Source organism: Lithobates pipiens, unplaced genomic scaffold, assembly GCF_037356315.1.
Source record: "Lithobates pipiens isolate NorthernLeopardFrog02 unplaced genomic scaffold, aLitPip1_a1.2 Scaffold_22, whole genome shotgun sequence".
Lineage (NCBI taxonomy): Eukaryota > Metazoa > Chordata > Amphibia > Anura > Ranidae > Lithobates > Lithobates pipiens.
The window spans coordinates 146,972,225-146,992,303 of NW_027507784.1; the positions used below are offsets into that span (position 1 = coordinate 146,972,225).

At 44.3% G+C, this 20,079-nt stretch overlaps 1 protein-coding gene across 2 annotated transcripts in view; it reads left to right on the top strand.

Annotated features, from left to right (window-relative positions):
• Positions 1-20,079, top strand: part of EHHADH (enoyl-CoA hydratase and 3-hydroxyacyl CoA dehydrogenase) — a 117,168-nt gene that overhangs the window by 27,394 nt on the left and 69,695 nt on the right. For both annotated transcript variants that reach the window (XM_077448445.1, XM_077448446.1), the window contains 3 exons: positions 232-404; positions 1,150-1,261; positions 2,454-2,558. In XM_077448445.1, the coding sequence (XP_077304571.1) occupies positions 232-404; positions 1,150-1,261; positions 2,454-2,558 (390 nt within the window). The remainder of the gene's footprint in view (positions 1-231; positions 405-1,149; positions 1,262-2,453; positions 2,559-20,079) is intronic.

A 20,079-nucleotide genomic window follows, 5' to 3' on the forward strand; every position in this document is an offset into this window, starting at 1 on the left:
TACAGTAATGCCAGCTGGTGAATTCAATGATTCGCAAGAAAGTACTATTCTTGATAAGAATCCATTAATTTAAATGTTCAGAATAAAGTCTACCTAATAGTATACAATGGTGGGATGTTTCTTTAGAAAGGTTGCTGGAGGTGGAGACCCCTCCCTGTCACTAGTTATACAGTAGGTACTTTGCACAGATTTTGTGCTCATGTATAACGTGTTTTTTATTTCTGGTTCCAGGTGCAGACATACGAGAGTTTGGCACCTCTGCTGTTAAAACTGTCTCTTTAGAAGAAATAAATGGCACCATCGAAGCCAGTCGCAAGCCTGTAGTGGCAGCTATTGAAGGTATAGCACTCGGTGGAGGGCTTGAGCTGGCCCTAGCATGTCACTACAGAGTGGCAGACATACAGGTAAATGTGTATCACCATAGAAATTTATAGTATAATTTTAAATATAATATCTTAATTTGAGAAAAATTCTGGGGCCTAATCGGCTTACAATTAAAGTAATATACATATACAACATATATATTTTAATTGAGCTTTTGGACAGTATATTGACCTGTAAACCTTTTATATGGTCTAGGATTTTACACCATTTCCAATGCATGTGTTTCTGTGTTGGCTCTCTGAACAGGGGCGGACTGACAACTCATGGGGCCCCCATGCAATAGGAGATTATGGGGCCCCCAGGCAATCCGAGATTATGGGGCCACACAGTATACACACACACAGTATACAATGGCACAGTATACACAGACATGTTTTTATTGGCTTAGAAGGTACTGGAGAGGTGGGGCAGCTATAATCTCTGGATTTTTAGACCAAAAGGATGTCAGTAAGGGACATTTCAGAGACAGAGGTAAAAAAAACACAGTTTTTTACATACTGTCCCTGGTTTTTACTGAGGCTGGCAACCCTGATGGGGCCCCCTAGTGGCCTGGGGCCCTCGGGCAGTGCCCGAGTGGCCCAATGGTCAGTCCGCCCCTGTCTCTGAACCTGAACTAAAAGCCCCCAATAAGGCTACTTGCCCCAAGCTACAGCCAAAGCAAGATTGCTCCCTTTTAAATGTGGTGGTTATACTGTTGGTTATTATGAAAACTAAAAAGTGAGTTGTACTTTTATCCTTTTTAGAGTTATTTTTCTCTGATTACAGTCCCGGGTTGGTCTTCCTGAAGTGCTGATTGGCATTCTACCAGCAGCTGGAGGAACTCAGCGTCTGCCTAGGCTAATAGGCATTCCTGCTGCTCTAGATATGATTGTTCGAGGTGATTTATATACTTAAAATTTTTTTTATTATGGAAACCTATGCAGTATATTACACTGTTGTGCTTAAATGTGGATTTACTATTTTTTTTTTTTTGTTTTTGATGCTGGTCCCTCAATTTTTAAGTATTTGCTATGTAACATCTGGTGGTGTTGGATAAAATATTGTCAAGTAGTGAAATATGTTCTAGCAACATTTTGTCATTTGTGACATGCCTGTCAAAGATGCTGGCCTGTTTCAACTAAAAGTTGATCATTGACAGTTTTTTGATAATACAAAAAGCTTAAAATGTGTCTTAAAGTGGTTGTAAAGGTTTGTTATAAAAAAAAAAAACACCATATCATACTTTTCTCCTTTGCGCAAGGGTTTTGCACGGAGTGGCCTCGATCCTCCTCTTTTGGGGTCCCTCCGCGGCTCTCCCTTCTCTTCTCGAGTGCCCCCCATGGAGAAGCACTTTCCCTCGGGGCACTTGTGCGGCCGTGTTCCGGAGCCCTGCTGCTGCGTCTATTGACACAGACAGCAGGACTGGGTCCTGCCTGCGGCTCCTGCGTCATTGTATTTGACAGCAGGAGCCAATGACTCCTACTGCTATCAATAAAAAAAATAAAAAAAATAAAACTCACTGTACTGCAAACTTTCGCTCTAAAATGTAATAGTCTATGGCCGGCTTAACTTTTTTTACCCTAGAAGTAGTAATTCTGCTATCATTGGTTTCATTCAATCCTAGGTTTTTCATCTTCCTCTGCAAAAAGCATTCTTTTCTGTTTTTAAGATTTAATCCCAATATATTTCAGGTATGCATGCTTATACAGTATACACGGTTATCTTTGCATGCATGCCTACATAAACAAGGACAACTAAGACACATGGGAGTAAACATTTTGGTAAGCAGCTAGAGGGTATAGCAAGTTCATTATGTCCACGATTTTGGCTGGCAGAGGGGTTTTCTTTCATGTGTAGCTCCAGCTGGCTAATTGTTTCGCAACTAGATGTGTATATTCTTTTGATAGGTGGCTGTCCAGCATATACCACACTGAAAGTGGGATGGAAAAAAATGATGTAACGGCATTAATGTTTTAGCTGAAAGCATCAGTTGGGCACAGGACCCTTGTTTTACTTAACAGCAATGTAAATAAAATACAACAGTTCGGTTGAGTCTGATTTTTATAGTCTGTGGTAATTTTATTTTCTAGGAAGGCATGTTCCTGCCACAGAAGCTTTAAATCTGGGTCTTGTTGATGAAGTTGTGAAGGGGAATGCTGTGGACGCAGCTATACAATTGGCCCGAAAGGTTATTGGTAAGTAGATACAGCGCTAAATTCACTTATTGCCTCCTATATTGTGTTGCATCAAAATATTTAAGCATAGGTATGAACAGATCTACATTCTGTGAGGTGGGCAAGTCTAATGTAGTGGGTAACTGTGCTTTACTATACATAGTACAGAGTTGCATTCACTTCCATGTGAGCATTCCCAATTAGTGCATGGGAATGTGTATGCTTATATGTAATGGACACCTTGCTAAGGCCAGGAGGTAAGAGTGCAGTCTAATGCTGGCCATACACTATACGAAAAATGTGGCGTTATTCGGCTATTAGACCATTTGTTTTTTTCAGCCAGTTAATGGGCACAAAATCGATAATTGTTTGGACGTTTTTGAGCCAAATAAAAGTAAAAGTTTGGAAATTTTCTGCCGAACGAACGATAAATTGAAAGATTAATGTGTTTCTCGTCTGAACTGTCTGCACTAGGTATATGTTAAAAAAAAAAAAAAATGAACATTTTATTTATGTCCACTGAACTATTTATGGCAGCATCGTTTGCGCTTGTGGCTGAACGTTCGTTTCTCGAAATTGGGTTCACTCGATTCTTCGTATAGTGTATGGCCAGCATTAGTATCTGTCCCCATCTTCTCATTTCGTTTAGGAGACAGACCACTACAATGTGCCTGAACACTTTGTAGCATATAGGAAACAAGTTAAAACCTGAAAACATAAGAGCAGCCCAAGGATATTGGCAAACCCTCCCCATCCCTTCTAAGTATCTGCTGGTAATAATAATAAAAACAATTTTAAAATAAAAAAAACCCTACCCAAATGCCCATTTGACTTCTCTAAAGCCATGACTTTCTTCTTCACTTTACTTCATGGGGTCCTTCTTTGGTTGTCCACATTGCTGCCTGCTTGATGTGCATAGGAGGCAACAGTTCCAGTAGCCAGGTCCTCTCCCCTAGGCTCCAGAGGCAGGAGAACTCATGGGGGCGGTGAATGGACCAGAAGATAATGAGCCGAGAACAATGTTTGGTGCCCAGGATATTGGCTTTGCTCATAGAGGAAGATGTAACTTTGATCCATTACACTACAACAGGGTTTAGGATTATGTGTTTGGCATTAGAGGAATGAGATAATTGATGCACAGTGCACTATTTAAATTTAATGTGTACCTCAAGTTGGGCTGTAAAGAGTTAGTCTTCTTACTAGAATCATTCTGGGTATTTAAAAAAACAAAACCAAATACAACCCAGTCAGTAATTAGTAACCCTGAAGTGGAAGTTCCGCTCATCTGGTCCCCCCCCCCCCCCCTCCGGTGCCACAATCGGCACCTTTCAGGGGGGAGTGGACTGCAGATACCTGGATAATCCAGGTATCTGCACCCACTTCCGGGACAGATCGCCGCAGATGCCATGCCCCCCCCCCCCCCGTTGTATTCTGGGAAACGCACAGTTCCCAGGACACAGCGGGGACCAGTAGAGACACGCAGCGTGACGTGAGCATGAGCAGTAGGGAACCGGGCAGTGAAGCCGCAATGCTTCACTTCCCGATTCCCTGACAGCAGAGAGACGAATGATTGCTCGTCATCTGCCGCCGACATCGCTGGACCCTGGGACAGGTAAGTGTCAATTTATTAAAAGTCAGCAGCTGCAATATTTGTAGCTGCTGGCTTTTATAAAAAAATTTTTTTAAAAGGTGCAGTTCCTCTTTAAGCTTTAACATATACACTGAGATTCAAGCCTTGCCCTTGCAATAAACCAAAGGACAGGTTGGTGTTCAAAGTACTTTAAGTGACTTGTGACATACTTTGGTTAACTTAATGAGGCTGTTAATGTTTATCAGTGCATTTGAATCATTATCTAGAGTGAAGGAGACATGCAAATGTGATGTTTGTTGGAAAAAGTATCAGCCAGTGATCTGGAAGGTTGATTTCTTGCTGGTGTAGGAAACTGTCGTCAATCTCTTCCCATGCACACCTTGTTTGGTGCATATTGCAATTCTTGCAAGCGAGATCACTGTATATTGTAAGAAATATCTCACTGTAGATCATGCCATGTTCTCTGCTGGCAACATGGAAAGTGTGTGTGTGTGTGTGTGTGTGTGTGTGTGTGTGTGTGTGTGTGTGTGTGTGTGTGTGTGTGTGTGTGTGTTGTTTTCCACAACTGCCTACCAGTTTTTGATATTGGCTTTTGTGACCGTTTTGACTACTACTCCTCTATGCAAAATTCCTTCAGTATTACAATGAATGTTTTTTTGTAGGTTTCCTTTCTTGAACTGCCCTAATTTACCACCCCCCCTCAAAATTCGAATGTAATTCAAATCAGGACTTTGAATAGACCAGTCTATAATCTATGGATGGCATATGGGAGGGGGGCAGCAGAGCTGTATGTATAGTGTATGGTGGGGGGGGGGGGGGGGGCGGGGGGAAGAGATGAGAGTACCTTGAAATCCTGACATACTAACATGGCAAAAACTTGTCTTACAAGCTGGGCTCCAGGCACACTTTCCAACAAAGCAGCAGGGAACGGGGAGGCTCCGCCTTCAACCCCACCTCCCTTGTCCCTTCTGCTGCCAGCCAGAGGACTCGGAGTGCACATGGCAACATGGAGGCTCTGCCTCTGCTTCTGTGTCCACACAGGGCGGACAGAGGCGCTGTGTGTGTGTGTGTGTGTGTGTGTGTGTGTGTGTGTGTGTGTGTGTGTGGGGGGGGGGGGGGGGGGTAATAGATAGGGAGGCACTCAGACGACAAGAGCGGAAATCAAGCGGTGCTGCAGACTCTAACTCGTGACACGGCCATTTGGCACAGGAAGCCACTGATGAGTCTGAAATGAATAATGTGCCAGCTCTTAGGCAGTCAGAGACCTGGGCACATGTTTCAAAACCTGTACGGTCCGGGCAAATCCCGGACAGGTGGCAACCCTAGTGTAAAGGCAGGTGTAGTGTACCTTGAACTGCTTTTTCCTTTCATTTGTTTTGCTTATTTGTTCTTTAGGACAATTGTACAAAAGTACAATCTTGTTTTTGTACTCTTGTTTGTAAAACAACCAATAAACCATTTTTAAAGTAAAAAACAAAAACCCCATAGTGCTTACTGAATAATGCCTTCTTTTATTACCTGAAGATGTATTGCACTCATTAAAAATGTAAACAGATATGAGCCTTCAATAAATGGAGAACTGCTGCTGCCTTATTAGACAGGCATCCATTGCCTCTGCTGAGGTATGGCTCACTCTGGCAGCCTGCAGTATCTCCCAGCTCATTCTCCTGGACCAATAAGCTCCATTCAGTGTGTTTGATGTGATCAGGGGCACAGAACTCCATGTACTGGGAGAGACATTTATACAATATGTAAATAGTACTAGTGAGATGAAGTTTGAACTTTGTACAAATGGTTCTCAACCTTTTTTTCCCTGTCTGCGCCTCTTTCCAAGCGACGTGTTACAGATAAAGGTGTTTATGTTTTTTGAAGACAGTTGTTTTAGACTGCTGTGAAGTTTCTTAGCAGGAACAGGAATGTTCCTAAGTTCATGGTCATTCAGCACAGAAAATAAACTTGCGTATAAGCTCTAAGCACAAAGTTCAAAGGTCAATATGAATTGTGTATGTGATATAGATGTGTATATATAACACGCACGCACGCGCGCGTTGGTAAGAGGACAAATAATAGACAAAACAGTAGCGTTACAATAGGTGTAGCAGCGCATGCAGCTGCTATAGAGTCTGGGGGTGGGAGGGGGCCCTTTTTAAGGAAGCTGTTGAAGCAATTTAAACATATGGGGGGGGGAGAATCTGGTATACATGTGAAGATAACACGCATTCAACACTGTATTAGGGGCCCATTTACACTGTAAATGTTTAAAAATATGGGTGGAAAATAAACATTTGTGGACAATAAAAATGAAGAATTTTATAAATCTAAAACAAATTGAGCCTTGTAAAAATGAGAAGCAAAGGGAGACACTTGCAACGAATTACTTGCATTCAAAGAACACTTCTTATGACACATGTACAGTTTCCTAAAAATGCTAGATGCCTGTCTTTATCTAGCTTCATATATTTTTCAAATCAACGCCTGGAACGAGCATTCTGTAAATCCTGTGTCAGAATGTTCACCTGGTGATCTGACCAGTAACACCTCTTGTATTATAGTGCCTCCACTCTGGATGAAGGAGCACAGGGGGCATTGTCAGTCTGATGGGAGGGGCTTGTTAAATGGACTAGATACACTAACAAACTGAAGCCACACTATATAAGCAGTTAAACCAACAGTTACACCAACAGGTGGTTTTGAGATGAAGCTTTTACTTCAAGTATATTGAAGTGTTTTTGTTTTTTTTCTTCTCCATGTTCTGCCTACCTGCTCTGTGCAGTGTATTTGCACAGAGCAGCCTAGATCCTCCTCTTCTCGGACCCCTCCCTCCTGCTGAGTGCCCCCATAGCAAGTGGCTTGCTATGGGGGTACCTGAGCTGCAGCTCAGTGTGTCCATTTAGACATGTAGCTGCGGCCCAACCCCGTCCCCTTTCTTTCCTCGTTGGCTGACTTTGACAGCAGCGGGAGCCAATGGTGCCACATTGCTGTCTCAACCAATTAGGAGTGGAGTCCCAGGCAGCCGAGTCACTCCACTCCAACATTGCTGGATCTAGATTGGGTTTAGGGAAGTATTGGGGGGCTGCTTAACGCAGAAGGCCTTTTATCTTGATGCATAGAATGTATTAAGATAAACCTACCTTTTTACAATCCCTTTTCAATCATTGTAAGCACCCCTTTCAATGTTAAGCCCCATACACACAGGCCGCATATCGGCTTATACTGTAGATACCAGTCGACATTCGGCCTTGTTTGACAGAAGCCGATTTCACAGAAGGCTTCTGTTGAACAGGCTTGCTGGAAAACCAGCAGCTGATCGACATCCATTCAGCGCAATAAGCCAATGATATCGCTTAGGTGTGAAAGAGGTTCAAAAGAGAACCTGAGTCGACAGGCTTTATGGCGGGTATGCAGTTGCAGCAAATATTGTACATGTGTCAGCATTTTAAAATTTTTATTTTCACCTGTCTAAAAAAATTGGCTGAAATTAATAAGACATATATATATTTTTTTTTTTTTTATATGCTACAAAAAAAGGGGGGGGGGGGGTGGAGTGGGACGGGGGGTTGTGAGAGAGAAATGATAAAACGGTGACCTGTACGTATGAAACAGTGACTGCTGGCTGCAGAAGAGTGGCAATAAAAAAAAAAAAAAAAAATGGGGTAGGGTGTTTTGCATTAAACACAAAACAGGAATTTTGATTATTATTATTTTTTAATATTGGTTATGAAAAGCTGAGATGACCATTGTACTGCTGTAGATGAGCATTTACAGTTCCACTCATCACCTGTAGAGGGAGATATTACATCATCTTTCATTAGTGAGATCAGCTTTAGAAAATAAACACTATATACATTTTGTTTATTTTTAAGGCAGGTAATCCTAAAGCAGCAGTTACCAGTTTGATGATCATTCATCACTAATTAGTTGGCTCACTCGCTGTAATTGTAGAACACAGTTACCACTCGCACCTTTTTTATCATTTTCAGTAAATTGTTCTCCTGTTCACCACAAATGTGGATTTTCTTTTCTTCAATTGGAAATCCAAGTCTCATTTACAAAATACAGGGACTATTACAACGGCCAAGCCCAATCTGGTTGTGATGGTCTGTCTGGAGGAGGCACGTTGATTTGATCAGTTGTCAAACATTTATTCCCATGGAGAACTCCCCACAATCCCACCATTTATTTATCCTGTGTATGTCAGTGGCATACAGTACTTCTTTAAAGATCTATTAAATTCAAAAACAAACCTGTTTATATTGCAGCTTACCAGTTCTTGCGATGGCTGCCTTAGTTGCTTTCTAATATTTTTCATCTGGTCATCCAGCCCGTAAGTCTGTTTTTCAAAAGAACAAGCTATCTTGCAGTTCCAGGGAGGAGACAAACCATTTTCCACTGGTGAGGGTGTTTGCAATGATCGGCATTTATTTATTTAGGTAAAACTTTTATCCCAAAAGGGGAAAAAAATTGTTGCAACTGCTTATTAACTGGGTTTCGATTCAATTTGTTGATCGTATCTAAATATACTAGTCCATATAACACTCCCCTTCTCCCAGACTCTCAATGTTCCCATCCAAAGGTGCCCCCTGTGCACCCCCTGTGTAGATCTGCTAATACATTTAACACTGTGCACCCCCCCCAAATTGACAATGCTGTGCCTCCTGTGCTCATTCTTCCAGAGTGGTGTCTCACTAATACAGGAAGTGTGTTATTGCCCAGATTACCAGGTGAAAACGGGGGGGGGGGGGGGGGGGGGACCTAGAGAAAAAAAAAATGAACGCAGTCACTACATCTGATGATTCGTGAGCTGCAATAATATATAACCTTTTTGGTTTTGTGTGTTTTTTTTTTTTTTTATACCACTTTAGGTGAAACTCCAGGCAAAGAAATTCAAATATCAAATTTAATCTAATGAGAAAACATTAAAGTGATAATTAAACCCTCCATTTTTAGGCACTTTCAGCATTTGATTTAATTACAAAGGCTGACCATACATACATACATACATACATACATACATACATACATACATACATACATCTTTAATTCTTTCCCATGCTCCAGTTTAGGCTGCTGCCATGACCACTACCCCAGGTTTCCTGTTTTCAGGATGGCTCCTTTCTCTTGAAGCATCCTATGGAGCCACCTTTGCATAAAAGGATTGGAGTTGTGTGTATCTCTAATGTGTGCATCAATCTAAACTTACAGCTCTGTGGTATAGCAAGTTAGCAGACTGATTGGGGATGGCACTGTCCAGAAGTTCAGGGAAGCCGCACTGAGAAAGTAGGAGCCAGCAGCACTGAACCAGTAAACTTTAATTCCATTAAAATTATAGGAAGAATGGGGTAAGAATAGTTTACTGGGAATTATTCATTTTTATGTGCTTGGCATTGATTGTGAGGAATGTCACACCAATAAAGAGGATGGAGTTTCAATGCTTGTGTTTAAATGTGTGCATGGGTTTACTTACAGTATGTAGACATCGCCCTCTAGTGGTCGAAGTTGAAATGACTTGGTAATCCACTTCAGTGTGTTAGAATCCATAGAGATGAGCCCATCTTCAAGTATCTCTTTGAAGTGTCCTTTTAAGAGTAATGAACTGTGACTTGAAAGGTAAAAAGTAACATAGTAAACATATAGATCCATTGACCAATAACCACAATATATGGTTTTTAACCACTTCAGCCCCGGAAGGTTTTACCCCCCTTAATGAACCATTTTTTTTTTTTGAGATATGGCACTGTTACTTTGACAGTTGCGCAGATGTGGTGACACTGTACCCAAATTGTGTGGGGGGTTTTTTTTTTTTTTTTTTGATTTACTCACAAATATAGCTTTCTTTTGGTGGTATTTTGATCACTCTTGCGTGGTCATCTTGATCTTTGGCAAACCATGCCCCTCTGAATTTTTTTATTTTATTGTGGTCAGTGTGTTCAACTAAAAAATAAAACTAAGCCTTTTAATACTACTTTTAGAGGCTCCTTTATAACAAAGAGCAGATATCTCTACCCCCTCCTATTCTTCAGTCTTCGGCAGTACTGCAGCCTGTATTTTGTGGCTGATTTTATAAAAATGCATGTTGCTTTATTAAACCTGCAGTAGATTATGGAGTTCTTTCAGCAGTGAATTCACCCACTCTAAGTCCATACACCTGCACCCAACCGTTTGCCCTTCTTTTCTGTTTCTTGGTTATTGGTTTATTGAAACTGATTGATGGGGTGACCTCTCTCTCGTTTAGCCTCTTTGCCCTTCATTTCAGTTTTACTTTGTGTATAATCATCTGATCTTATTAATGTGATGGATAACTAATAAATTGGAGTAGGAAGGTGGGGGGCACAGTAAAACAATAAAGTTCAGCCTGGGTCTTGAAGCTAGTCATCGGAACTATAAATTGGAAAACATCTTATGCTGCCCAAGAAACACTGCGGCTGGGATCATGCAAAGAGGTATACTTTCTTTACTTTCCATAATTAAGCACTTGTGAATTAAACAGTCCTCTGAAATGTATGCAAGAACTTTACTGGATTCTAGCGATGGGTAAATGTGCTTGGATTGAGTTCTCAGGCTGCTTGGTGAACTCATTGTAAAGCTTTAATGTGAACCCTATTAAAGTTAATGGGAGGTGAATCTTTAAAATCAATTCAGGCCAAGCAGGAGCAGGTCTGTTAATAAGACTGGAAGAAAGCCAATAAAAATGCACAATTCATAAAAGTAAAATGCTTGCCTCAGAGTGGTATTAGACCCAGAGCCAAATATTGTATGTATGAAATTGCAGTTTACCAATCATTAAATTTGGCCACATACATTTTTTTTTATTTTTTATTTTTCCTAGGCTCCCCCGTTTTTTCACCTGGTGATCTGGGTAGTCACACAATTCCTGTATTATGGAGGGTAGTGTTTAAATGTATTGGCAGACCTACTGTAGACACACACACACACACACACACACACACACACACACACACACACACACACACACACACCGGGAGACATTGCAGCAGTTCCAGGAACAGCAGATGACAAAAGAGCATTTTATAGAAAGAAGGCTAGACATGCAGTATACTGTATGACTGCCCATCCCTAAAACAAAAATATAAGGTTTATCGCCTTGAAAACAAATAATGGTCAATTCTAGGTATGTGTTTTTTTTTTTTTTTTTTTTTCTTTCTGGTGTTCTATGTTTTTTCCATAGTTATACAAAAACTTTATTAATAAAACTGTAATACACGGTGCATCAATGCCACTCAGTTTTCAGAGGATGCAGGGCTTTTGAAAAATCTAGGCAAAAGATTTGCCAGCACACTTGCCGACCAGCCTGCAAAACAACCAAAGTATAACAGTTTACATTAAAAACTGAGGTTTTTGTTTGCACAAATTTGCAAAACCTCTGTTTACATTAAAAACTGTTAGACAGGGCCAATTTGGTGGTTTTGCAGACTGGTTGGTAGTTGTCCTTGGAGATTTTTGTGTGTTGTCCTTCCATATGCACCTTACTGCAGAGGCCAGTTATAGATTGGGGTGGTTGCCACTTTTTTGTAAAATTGGATGCATGCTGTCATTGTGCTCTTGCTGGGTGTCCCGTGCATCCTGTGCCTTTTTTTTAAGGAGGGGTGGACTCCCTTCAGGCATAACTGTCCTTTTAATCTATCCATTCTTATATGTGCTACTATCCTACTATGGAGGCTCTGGAAATTGACCACAGTATATACAGAGGTCCCTTTTGAGTGGGCACTGTGGCTTATGCATATATTTGCAAATGTGTGCAAACTAAACCCTCTGTTTTTACGCAATCTGTTAGACAGGGCCAATTTGTTTATTTCGCAGGCTGGTAAGTTTGTTGGGAAACTTTGTGATATGCATTGCCCTTCCATGTGCACCTTGCTGCAAAGGCCAGTTGTAGATTGGGGTGGTTGCCGCTTTTCCCTATATATACCACCACCTATACAGGAAGTACCTCCAGTTTTTTTTGCCGGTGTCTGTAAGGGGATGGTCACTGATATGCTGCTTGTGCTCTTGAAGCATACCTGAAGGGCCAAAACAGTTCTATTCAAATGGTGGTTGCCTAAAATGCATGGTACCCCAGTTTAATTTGATCGGAGAGAAGAATGCTTGAGGTTTGCCTGTAATGCAGCCTTACGGAGCTGGACCCTGCATAATGGAACTCTGTGCAATGTTTATTCTGACCGAGGTGCTTTCCAGCAAGGTGCTATACAGGTCCAGTGAAATGGACCCCAGACCCAGATGTAAGGAGGCCTGAAATCTCAAAGATCTTTTTATGACAGATCCCACTGTGATGGGTGAAGGATGGACTTCTGTTTATGATTTCAGAGTCCTGCAGTAGGAATGGTAAGTTTACATTTGCAGTGTTTCTTTTCTAAGAAACATCTGACTATCTGTTCATTCTCCCGGGGCCACTGGGTTTATCGGGCTGCAGTTTTTTCCTCCAGCTACTCTGTATTGCCCGCTCTTGTCCAGTGGAGGCAAGAAGTAGAAGGGCAGCCATTTTTGCTTATAGCTGAAGGATCAGGCTCCTGAGAGATAGCAGGGGCACAGAGCAGTCTACGGCTAGATGATGATGTGCGAGTACTACCTTTGCGGAACTGCATGACCAGACAAGATATGATTATACGCTGCATTTGTCTGCATAATCCCAGGAGCGCTTGTATAGCTGTTTTCTGTTACGCTCCTGCATGGATATCATAAAAAAAAAAAAAAAAAAATTGTGAAAGTTTTTCTTAGTTTCTGTTTGTAAATAAGTATGGTTTTTCTCCACTGATGAGGCTGCACTGCCGGGCACGGATGAGGTGCCACTGATAGGCGACACTGATGGACGTTGTATAGGCGGCACTGAAAGGCTGCACTGATGGGTGGCACTAATGTGTACTGATGGGCATGGATGTGCACTGATGGACACTGATAGATGGCACTGATTAGCATCATTGATTAGGGGGTACTGGCAGGTATTGCTGGTAGGCACACATTGCCACCCATGGCCATCAGTGATGCCATACCTGGTGGTCATCATTGTGGGCCATCACTGGTGGTTCTGGGTGGCAATCTGGCGGGGGGGGGCTGCGCTGATTAACATTCAGCGCAGACCCCCCCGTCCCGTCCCGTCACCGGAGCAGCCGTTCGGCTCTCCTCTACTCGTGTCTGTCAGATGCGAGGGAGGAAAATCCAATAAACTGCTCTTTCTGTTTACATTGTAAAGTGTCCGACTCTTTCCCTAGATCGGAGCTGTGGTGTCAGACCCCCCCCCCCCCCCGTTGCTTCTGAAATAACTGTATAATGTACATGCAATACCCTCTGTTACAAAACGTGCTATGCTCCAGTGTCTGAGCTTTGTAAAAAAAAAAAAAAAAAAAATATGCCCATTACTACCCTATTTCACAGCGGCACTCACATGACTTCTTGCTGCTCTCCTCCCCTCCTTCCAACTGACGTCAGCGGGGGATTCTTGGACCCTCCCTCTGTAGCTGTCGGGTTGTGAGAGGGAGCAGCAAGGAGTCGCATGAGTGGCGCTGTGAAATAAGGTAATGGTCATAAGTGTAGATGCTGGGACATAGAACGTTTTCTAACAGGAGGGATTGCATGTGGCTTAAACATTTTAAGTATGCCTCTTTGGGACCTTCTGGGATTGACAGAGTTATGGGGCATTTGCTTTGGAGCAAAAGTTATGGGTTCACTATTGTAAAACACTCGACTGGTTAGCAGCTCCAAAACCAAACTGGGACGTGGAGTCCATCTTGGATCTCAATCTCGAGGCACTAGACAGATTCCTAAACGTCCTGTTTCAGATGGGATTGGGTCAATCCGTGGTGGCCTCTCTGCAAGAGGTAGATTTCAGGTGTCCATAGTCATCGATTTATATCTTCATGTGCCAGTTTTCCAGGCTCATCAAATGTTTCTGTGACTTATACAATAAATCACCATTTTCGTCTTGTGGCGCTGTCTTATGGGCTGGCCACGACCTCCTGAGGGTTCACAAAGCTCCTAGCCCCAGTCCTGGACTTGCTGGGGATGCAGGGGGTGTCAATCTCAGGATACCTCAATGATCCTTTGCTCAGGTAGCAGTTGGTCCCAGGCTTGAAATATCAGAAGCAAAAAATATCCTTCAATCTGTCTCTGCATGAGGAAATGGTATCTACGTTTTTTATTTTTATTTTTTATTTTTTTTTTATTGAAAGTTTTTCAACACATTAACAACATACAAACATAACCTCCCCCCCGCCCATCCCAACCCCACCCTCCCCCCACCCGACAAAACTCCCACCCGTGCAGCCCTCCTTCTCCTTCTGGAGCTCAGTCTGTGATCATCGATGGTATCACACAGATAAGAAACACATTATTTGTACCGTTACTGAGTATTCAGCTACCGGAGATGGGGATGTCATCCAATTCAAGAGGTAGCACCCTCCCACCCCGCCCCTCACCCGACATACAAGGAGTACACCACCAGCCAAGCAATCAATTCACAGTGTCTGCAGCATCAAGCCAACACCTCCACACCCTCTCAAATTTGTTAGAACACTCTCTGCTGAGTTAAGTGGCCTTGTATAACGGTAAAGCTTTATTAATTAAACCTTTCCAATAAGAAACCGTAGGAGGTTCGGGTTTCTTCCAACATGGCAGGATAGATTTGCGTGCATAAAACAGCGCCAGAGAGATCAGAGTCCTCTGTGCCCCTCGAGGTGCCAACTCCTCCACCAATCCGAGCAAACATACCGCAACTGTGACTGGAATCGGCACCGAAAGGACAGATTGTATAACCTGTGTCACCCCCCTCCAGAGCTCCTCAATCCGCGGACACTGCCAAAACACATGGTCAAAATCAGCCCGGTCAGCTGTGCAACGCCAGCATCCCCCTGTCCCGGTACCGTAAATTCTAGCCAGTCTGGCAGGGGTGTAGTATACTCTATGTAAAATTTTAAACTGTATAAGTCTGTCTCTAGCCGATACTAGGGTCTGGAACGGGTATCCCCACATATCGTCCCAATCCTCCCCTCCAAAGTCAGGTACCAAGGCATTTCAAACTTCTCTACATTGTTGGACAGGTTTCGGCCTGTCCGAGAACAACATTTTGTACACAACGGAGAGAGGCTTTTTTAGGTCCTCTGTCCGCAGCACAATTTCCAGAGGTGACACCCCCAACTGCAGAGCCCCCGGACCGAACTGAGAAAGAAAAGCGTGTCGCAACTGTGAGTACCGAAAAAAATACCAATTGGGAAGGTCATGTTGTACCTTAAGCTGATCAAACGTCAAAAGCTGCCCCCCTCCTACCACATGCTTTAGCTGTTTAACACCTACCCTGGCCCATATCACCGGATCCGGTATACCCCCAAAATGAGACAAATTAGGATTGAACCATAGAGGAGTGTCGGGAGACCAACTCCCTTCTGGCTGTTTCATCAAGGTCTGCGCTTTCCCCCAGGCCCGGATCGTTGCCCGCATAGAGGCAGTCAGAACTGGTGAAGCCCCTGGACCTCTATACACCAAATGAGACAGACTCTCATATGAGCCCAAAAGGGCCGCCTCCAGCACATTTGCCGAATCCCCGTCCTCCCGTGTCAGCCACCGTCTAGCGACTACCATTTGCCCAGCCAGATAATATTTGAAAAGATCCGGCAATGTCAAGCCACCTTGACCCCCACGGCTCCTGCAAAACCCTGAGACCTATTCGGGGGTGCGTAGCAGCCCATAAAAAGGATCCAAAAAGACTATTAACCCTCCGAAAAAACGAGCAGGGAATCCAAATGGGAGAATTACGTAAAAGGTAAAGGAATACAGGCAGAACCTTCATTTTGAGCAGGTTAACCCTACCAATGAGGGACAGCGGCAGATGCTTCCAAGCTTCCAGCTGCACCTTAACCCTGGCCAGCAGGGGGAGGAGATTCAGAGACATAAAGTCGCCCACTCGTGGTGAAACTCTCACTCCCAAGTATTTAATTTCTTGCACCCAGGCGATGGGGACCCTAGTGGTCGCCGCCGCTCGCGCCTCCCCGTCAATAGCCATCACGTTCGATTTCTCCCAATTAACCCTGAGCCCGGAGAACTCAGCAAATTTGTCGAGCACCCCAAACACCGCCTCCAAAGATGGTCCTGCGTCCCTCAGGAAAAGGAGCATGTCATCAGCATAGAGCGCTATACACTCCCTAATACCCCCCACCTCCAGTGCGCCAACCCCAGGCGATAGCCTCAGGGCTATAGCCAGTGGTTCTATGGCTAATGCAAATAAGAACGGGGAAAGAGGGCACCCCTGACGCGTGCCCCTGCCGACGCTAAATTGGTGGGAGACTGAATTGGCTATCTTGATACCGGCCCGTGGGGCACTGTAAAGCAAAGAAATCCAGGTCACATAGGTCTCCCCAAAGCCCATTCTCCTGAGAACTGTCAACATGTACCGCCAGTCTACGGAATCAAAGGCCTTGGCCATATCCAAGGAAACTACCACTCTAGATCCCTTGTCAGTGTGTTTAATCTGTAGGTGGGTGAACAATCTGCGCAAATTTGTGTCAGTAGATTTCTGCGGAATAAACCCCGTCTGATCTATGTCAACCAGAGTCGTGATAACCTGAGAGAGTCTGGTAGCCAGTACCTTCATTAGAATTTTTAAGTCCTGGTTCAGCAGTGCGATCGGCCTATAAGAAGAACATGATAGGGGGTCCTTTCCCGGCTTCGGCAGTAGGATCACCTGTGCCTCCAGCAAAGAAGCCGGGGGACACCTGTGCTCCAAGCAGTAATCATACAGTTTTTTAAGTCGAGGAACCAATTCTTCCATGTGCTGCCTATACCACTCGCTGCAGAAGCCGTCAGGCCCTGGGGATTTATGGGGAGGGAAAGACCTAATAGCTTTTTCAATTTCTTCAGTCGTGATGTCAGCCTCCAAAAAGTCCCTATCCGCCTCAGACAGTCTCGGGACCTGCAATGATGCTAACAACCCATCCAGCTCCACTATGTCGTAGGTCGGTATGGGTGCATACAGGGTCTTGAAATATTCCACAAACGTGTCTAGTATGTCCGTCGGGGTAGTCAATAGGTCACCCTGAGTGTTTCTGATACAGGGAATATTAGTTTGCACCCTTTGCTCAGCCACCAGCATGGCCAACAGTTTACCGTTCTTGTCCCCTTGTTCAAAGATAGATTCAGCCAGTTTCGTCCTAGAGGTGTGTGTTAGATCAGAGTAATGGAGTGCCAAAGCACGCCTTGCCTCCAGCAGAGCGCCATAAGTGGCAGCCGACTGGTTGTTCGCATGCTCCATGGCGCACACCCTCTCCCTGTCCTGCAGTTCTTGGTCCTTCTGATTATGGGACCTGCGGGCCTGTTTTATGGCCGAAATATAGTGCCCCTGCATGCAGGCCTTAAAGGCATCCCAAACAATGGTGGCGTCGGCAGACCCCTCATTATCCTCCCAATAATGTGCAAAGTGTGGCGCTACTTGAGAGGACACCTCTTCCACCTCCAACCACCCCGGGTTCAATTTCCACCCTCTCCCCGCAGGACCTATGGCGGATCCAATGTAAATTGACAAGGGCGAGTGGTCAGAAAATCCACCCGCTAAATATTTTGCCCCCCCTACCAATTGAAGCATAGCCGAATTTGCAAATGCTAGATCTATTCTCGAAGAGGATTTATGAGTTTTCGATAAGTGCGAGTAACCTCTGGTGACAGGGTTTTTCCAACGCCAAACCTCTGTCAGGGAAGCAGCCGCGGCCCAGGCAGAGAGGTCGGCCGACGCCACTCTAGATGCATTAGACGAGTCCAACGCAGTAGAAAGGATAGCATTAAAGTCCCCGGCTATAAGGAGAGGGAGATGCGTGTAGGGCGCCAATTTACCCAAAAGGTCATACAGAATCTGAATCTGGAATGGGGGTGGGATATAGACATTCACCAAAACCATTTTACACGCACCAATATCTGCCACAACCATCAGAAACCTACAACGTAAAACAAAACAATATAAAGTTGGCGCACAAATGACTGGACTCTTTAAGAGCGCTTGGCTATCTCGTGGGATGTTCGTTTATTTAAATAAATGTCCTGTAGATGGTCTCAATGTGCGGCTGTTATCCCATTATGGACTTGGCAAAAAATGGATGCAGCAGAAAAAACGATCAAAAACAGCGCATCAAAGGGACTAGTAGATTGATGTGAAAAAGACTTTAAAGTCTTTTTCACATCAATCTACTAGTCCCTTTGATGCGCTGTTTTTGATCGTTTTTTCATCAGAAACCTACCACCCGGGTCAGAGATCACATGGTGGATGGTGCACGGTACCGCCTTGCTAATTTAAAATTGACACTCCCCTGGAGTAGGTAGAATATGTAGCATGCAGCGCTCTCTGTACCCAGGCTCTGCGTAAGGCCAGCACCCTGCTCCCATCCAGATGCGTCTCTTGCAAAAACACCACAGCAGGATTAAACGTTTTTAAATATTGAAACATTAAAGCTCTACGGAATTTATCATTAAGACCTCTAACATTCCATGATACTACATTAAATCCCGATCCCGCCATCATTCCCCACGTGACTCGTTAAACTGATAGTAATGTACTAACGACATCGGTGATACATACAATTGTAGACTGAGATCAGATACAACATTAAGCATATAGATAAACAATTTACCCTGGAGGGCTGCACCTATCCCACCCATTACCCTGTAGAACCCAAAAACACCCTGCTGCTGTGCAACAACAGAAAAAAACACGTGCACGCAGCTTATCCCCAAACTGTGTCCAAAAATAGTCCCGGAAGGCATAGCCTTGATGGGTCAAAAAAGGACCATTAGACAAAAAGTATAAGCCCTAGAACCACAAAAAGAGGTTCAAGTGTAAACCAGAAGTCAAAAGTTACATGGACATAGTGATCACGTGCCTGGAGCTCCCAACTCCACTCGCAACTCGTCCATCCTTCGGTGTGGAAATCCGGATAACCTGTGCCTCACCTCGTCTCCCCCTAGCTAGTTCATCCAAGTGGGGGTAAAAACAAAAATAAAAGAAAAAAAGACTGATATAAGCGACCTGGACATGCTGCCCCACCCGAGGCAGGTAGCCTGCAGGAGACCGGACAGGAAAGGCCGCCATCAACTACCACCACCCACCTCCCACCCCAGCCAAAATACGTCAGGCTGCTTGGTGGATATCCAGTGCATTCCAGGGGGAGACACTTATGTAGGGGAGACAGGCCCCCCCGCAGCTGGGTAGCAACCACACAAGGCATTCAAGAAGAAGGAAAACAAAACAAAAACAGGTAGCTGCAAATCAGTCTGCCGTCAGGTAATCAGGAGTGACCTAGCAGGCCAGTTACAGCGACCGAAGTCATTGATCAGCTTCCGCGGGAGATTCAAAGAATTTCACAGATCCTCCATGTTGCACCCGCAGTCGGCTGGGGTAAAGCATAGAATATTTCAACTCACGCTCACGAAGCCTCCTTCGGACGTCTGTAAAGGTCTTGCGTCGTCTCTGAAGATCAGCAGAGAAATCCGGATACAAATGCACCACAGTGTTCTCAAAAGGCAGGGTCTGATGTTTACGAGCCTCACGCAGAATCCGATCTCGGTCCCGGAAATTGAGAAAGCGCACCAAGAAGGGTCTGGGAGGGGCCCCCGGGGGACCCCGACTGGTCGGGACCCTGTGAGCCCGCTCGACCACATACGTCGGTGGGACATCGGTCAAGTGAAGCAACGATTTAAATAAATTTTCGGCAAATTCAGCTGGACGGTCCCCCTCTGCTCCCAAGACCCTGACATTGTTCCTGCGCAAACGGTTCTCAGCGTCATCCGACTTGGCCACCAGAGTCTGAACCGTACGTTGCAGCGCTTGGATGGCCTCATCATGACGGTGAGTAGTGTCCTCCGCTGCTGAGATGCGCGATTCAGTCTCCGAGAGCCTGCCCCGGAATTTATCAAAATCCGCTCTTATAAGGTTGCATTCCTCCGCCAGGTGGTCTATACGCACCA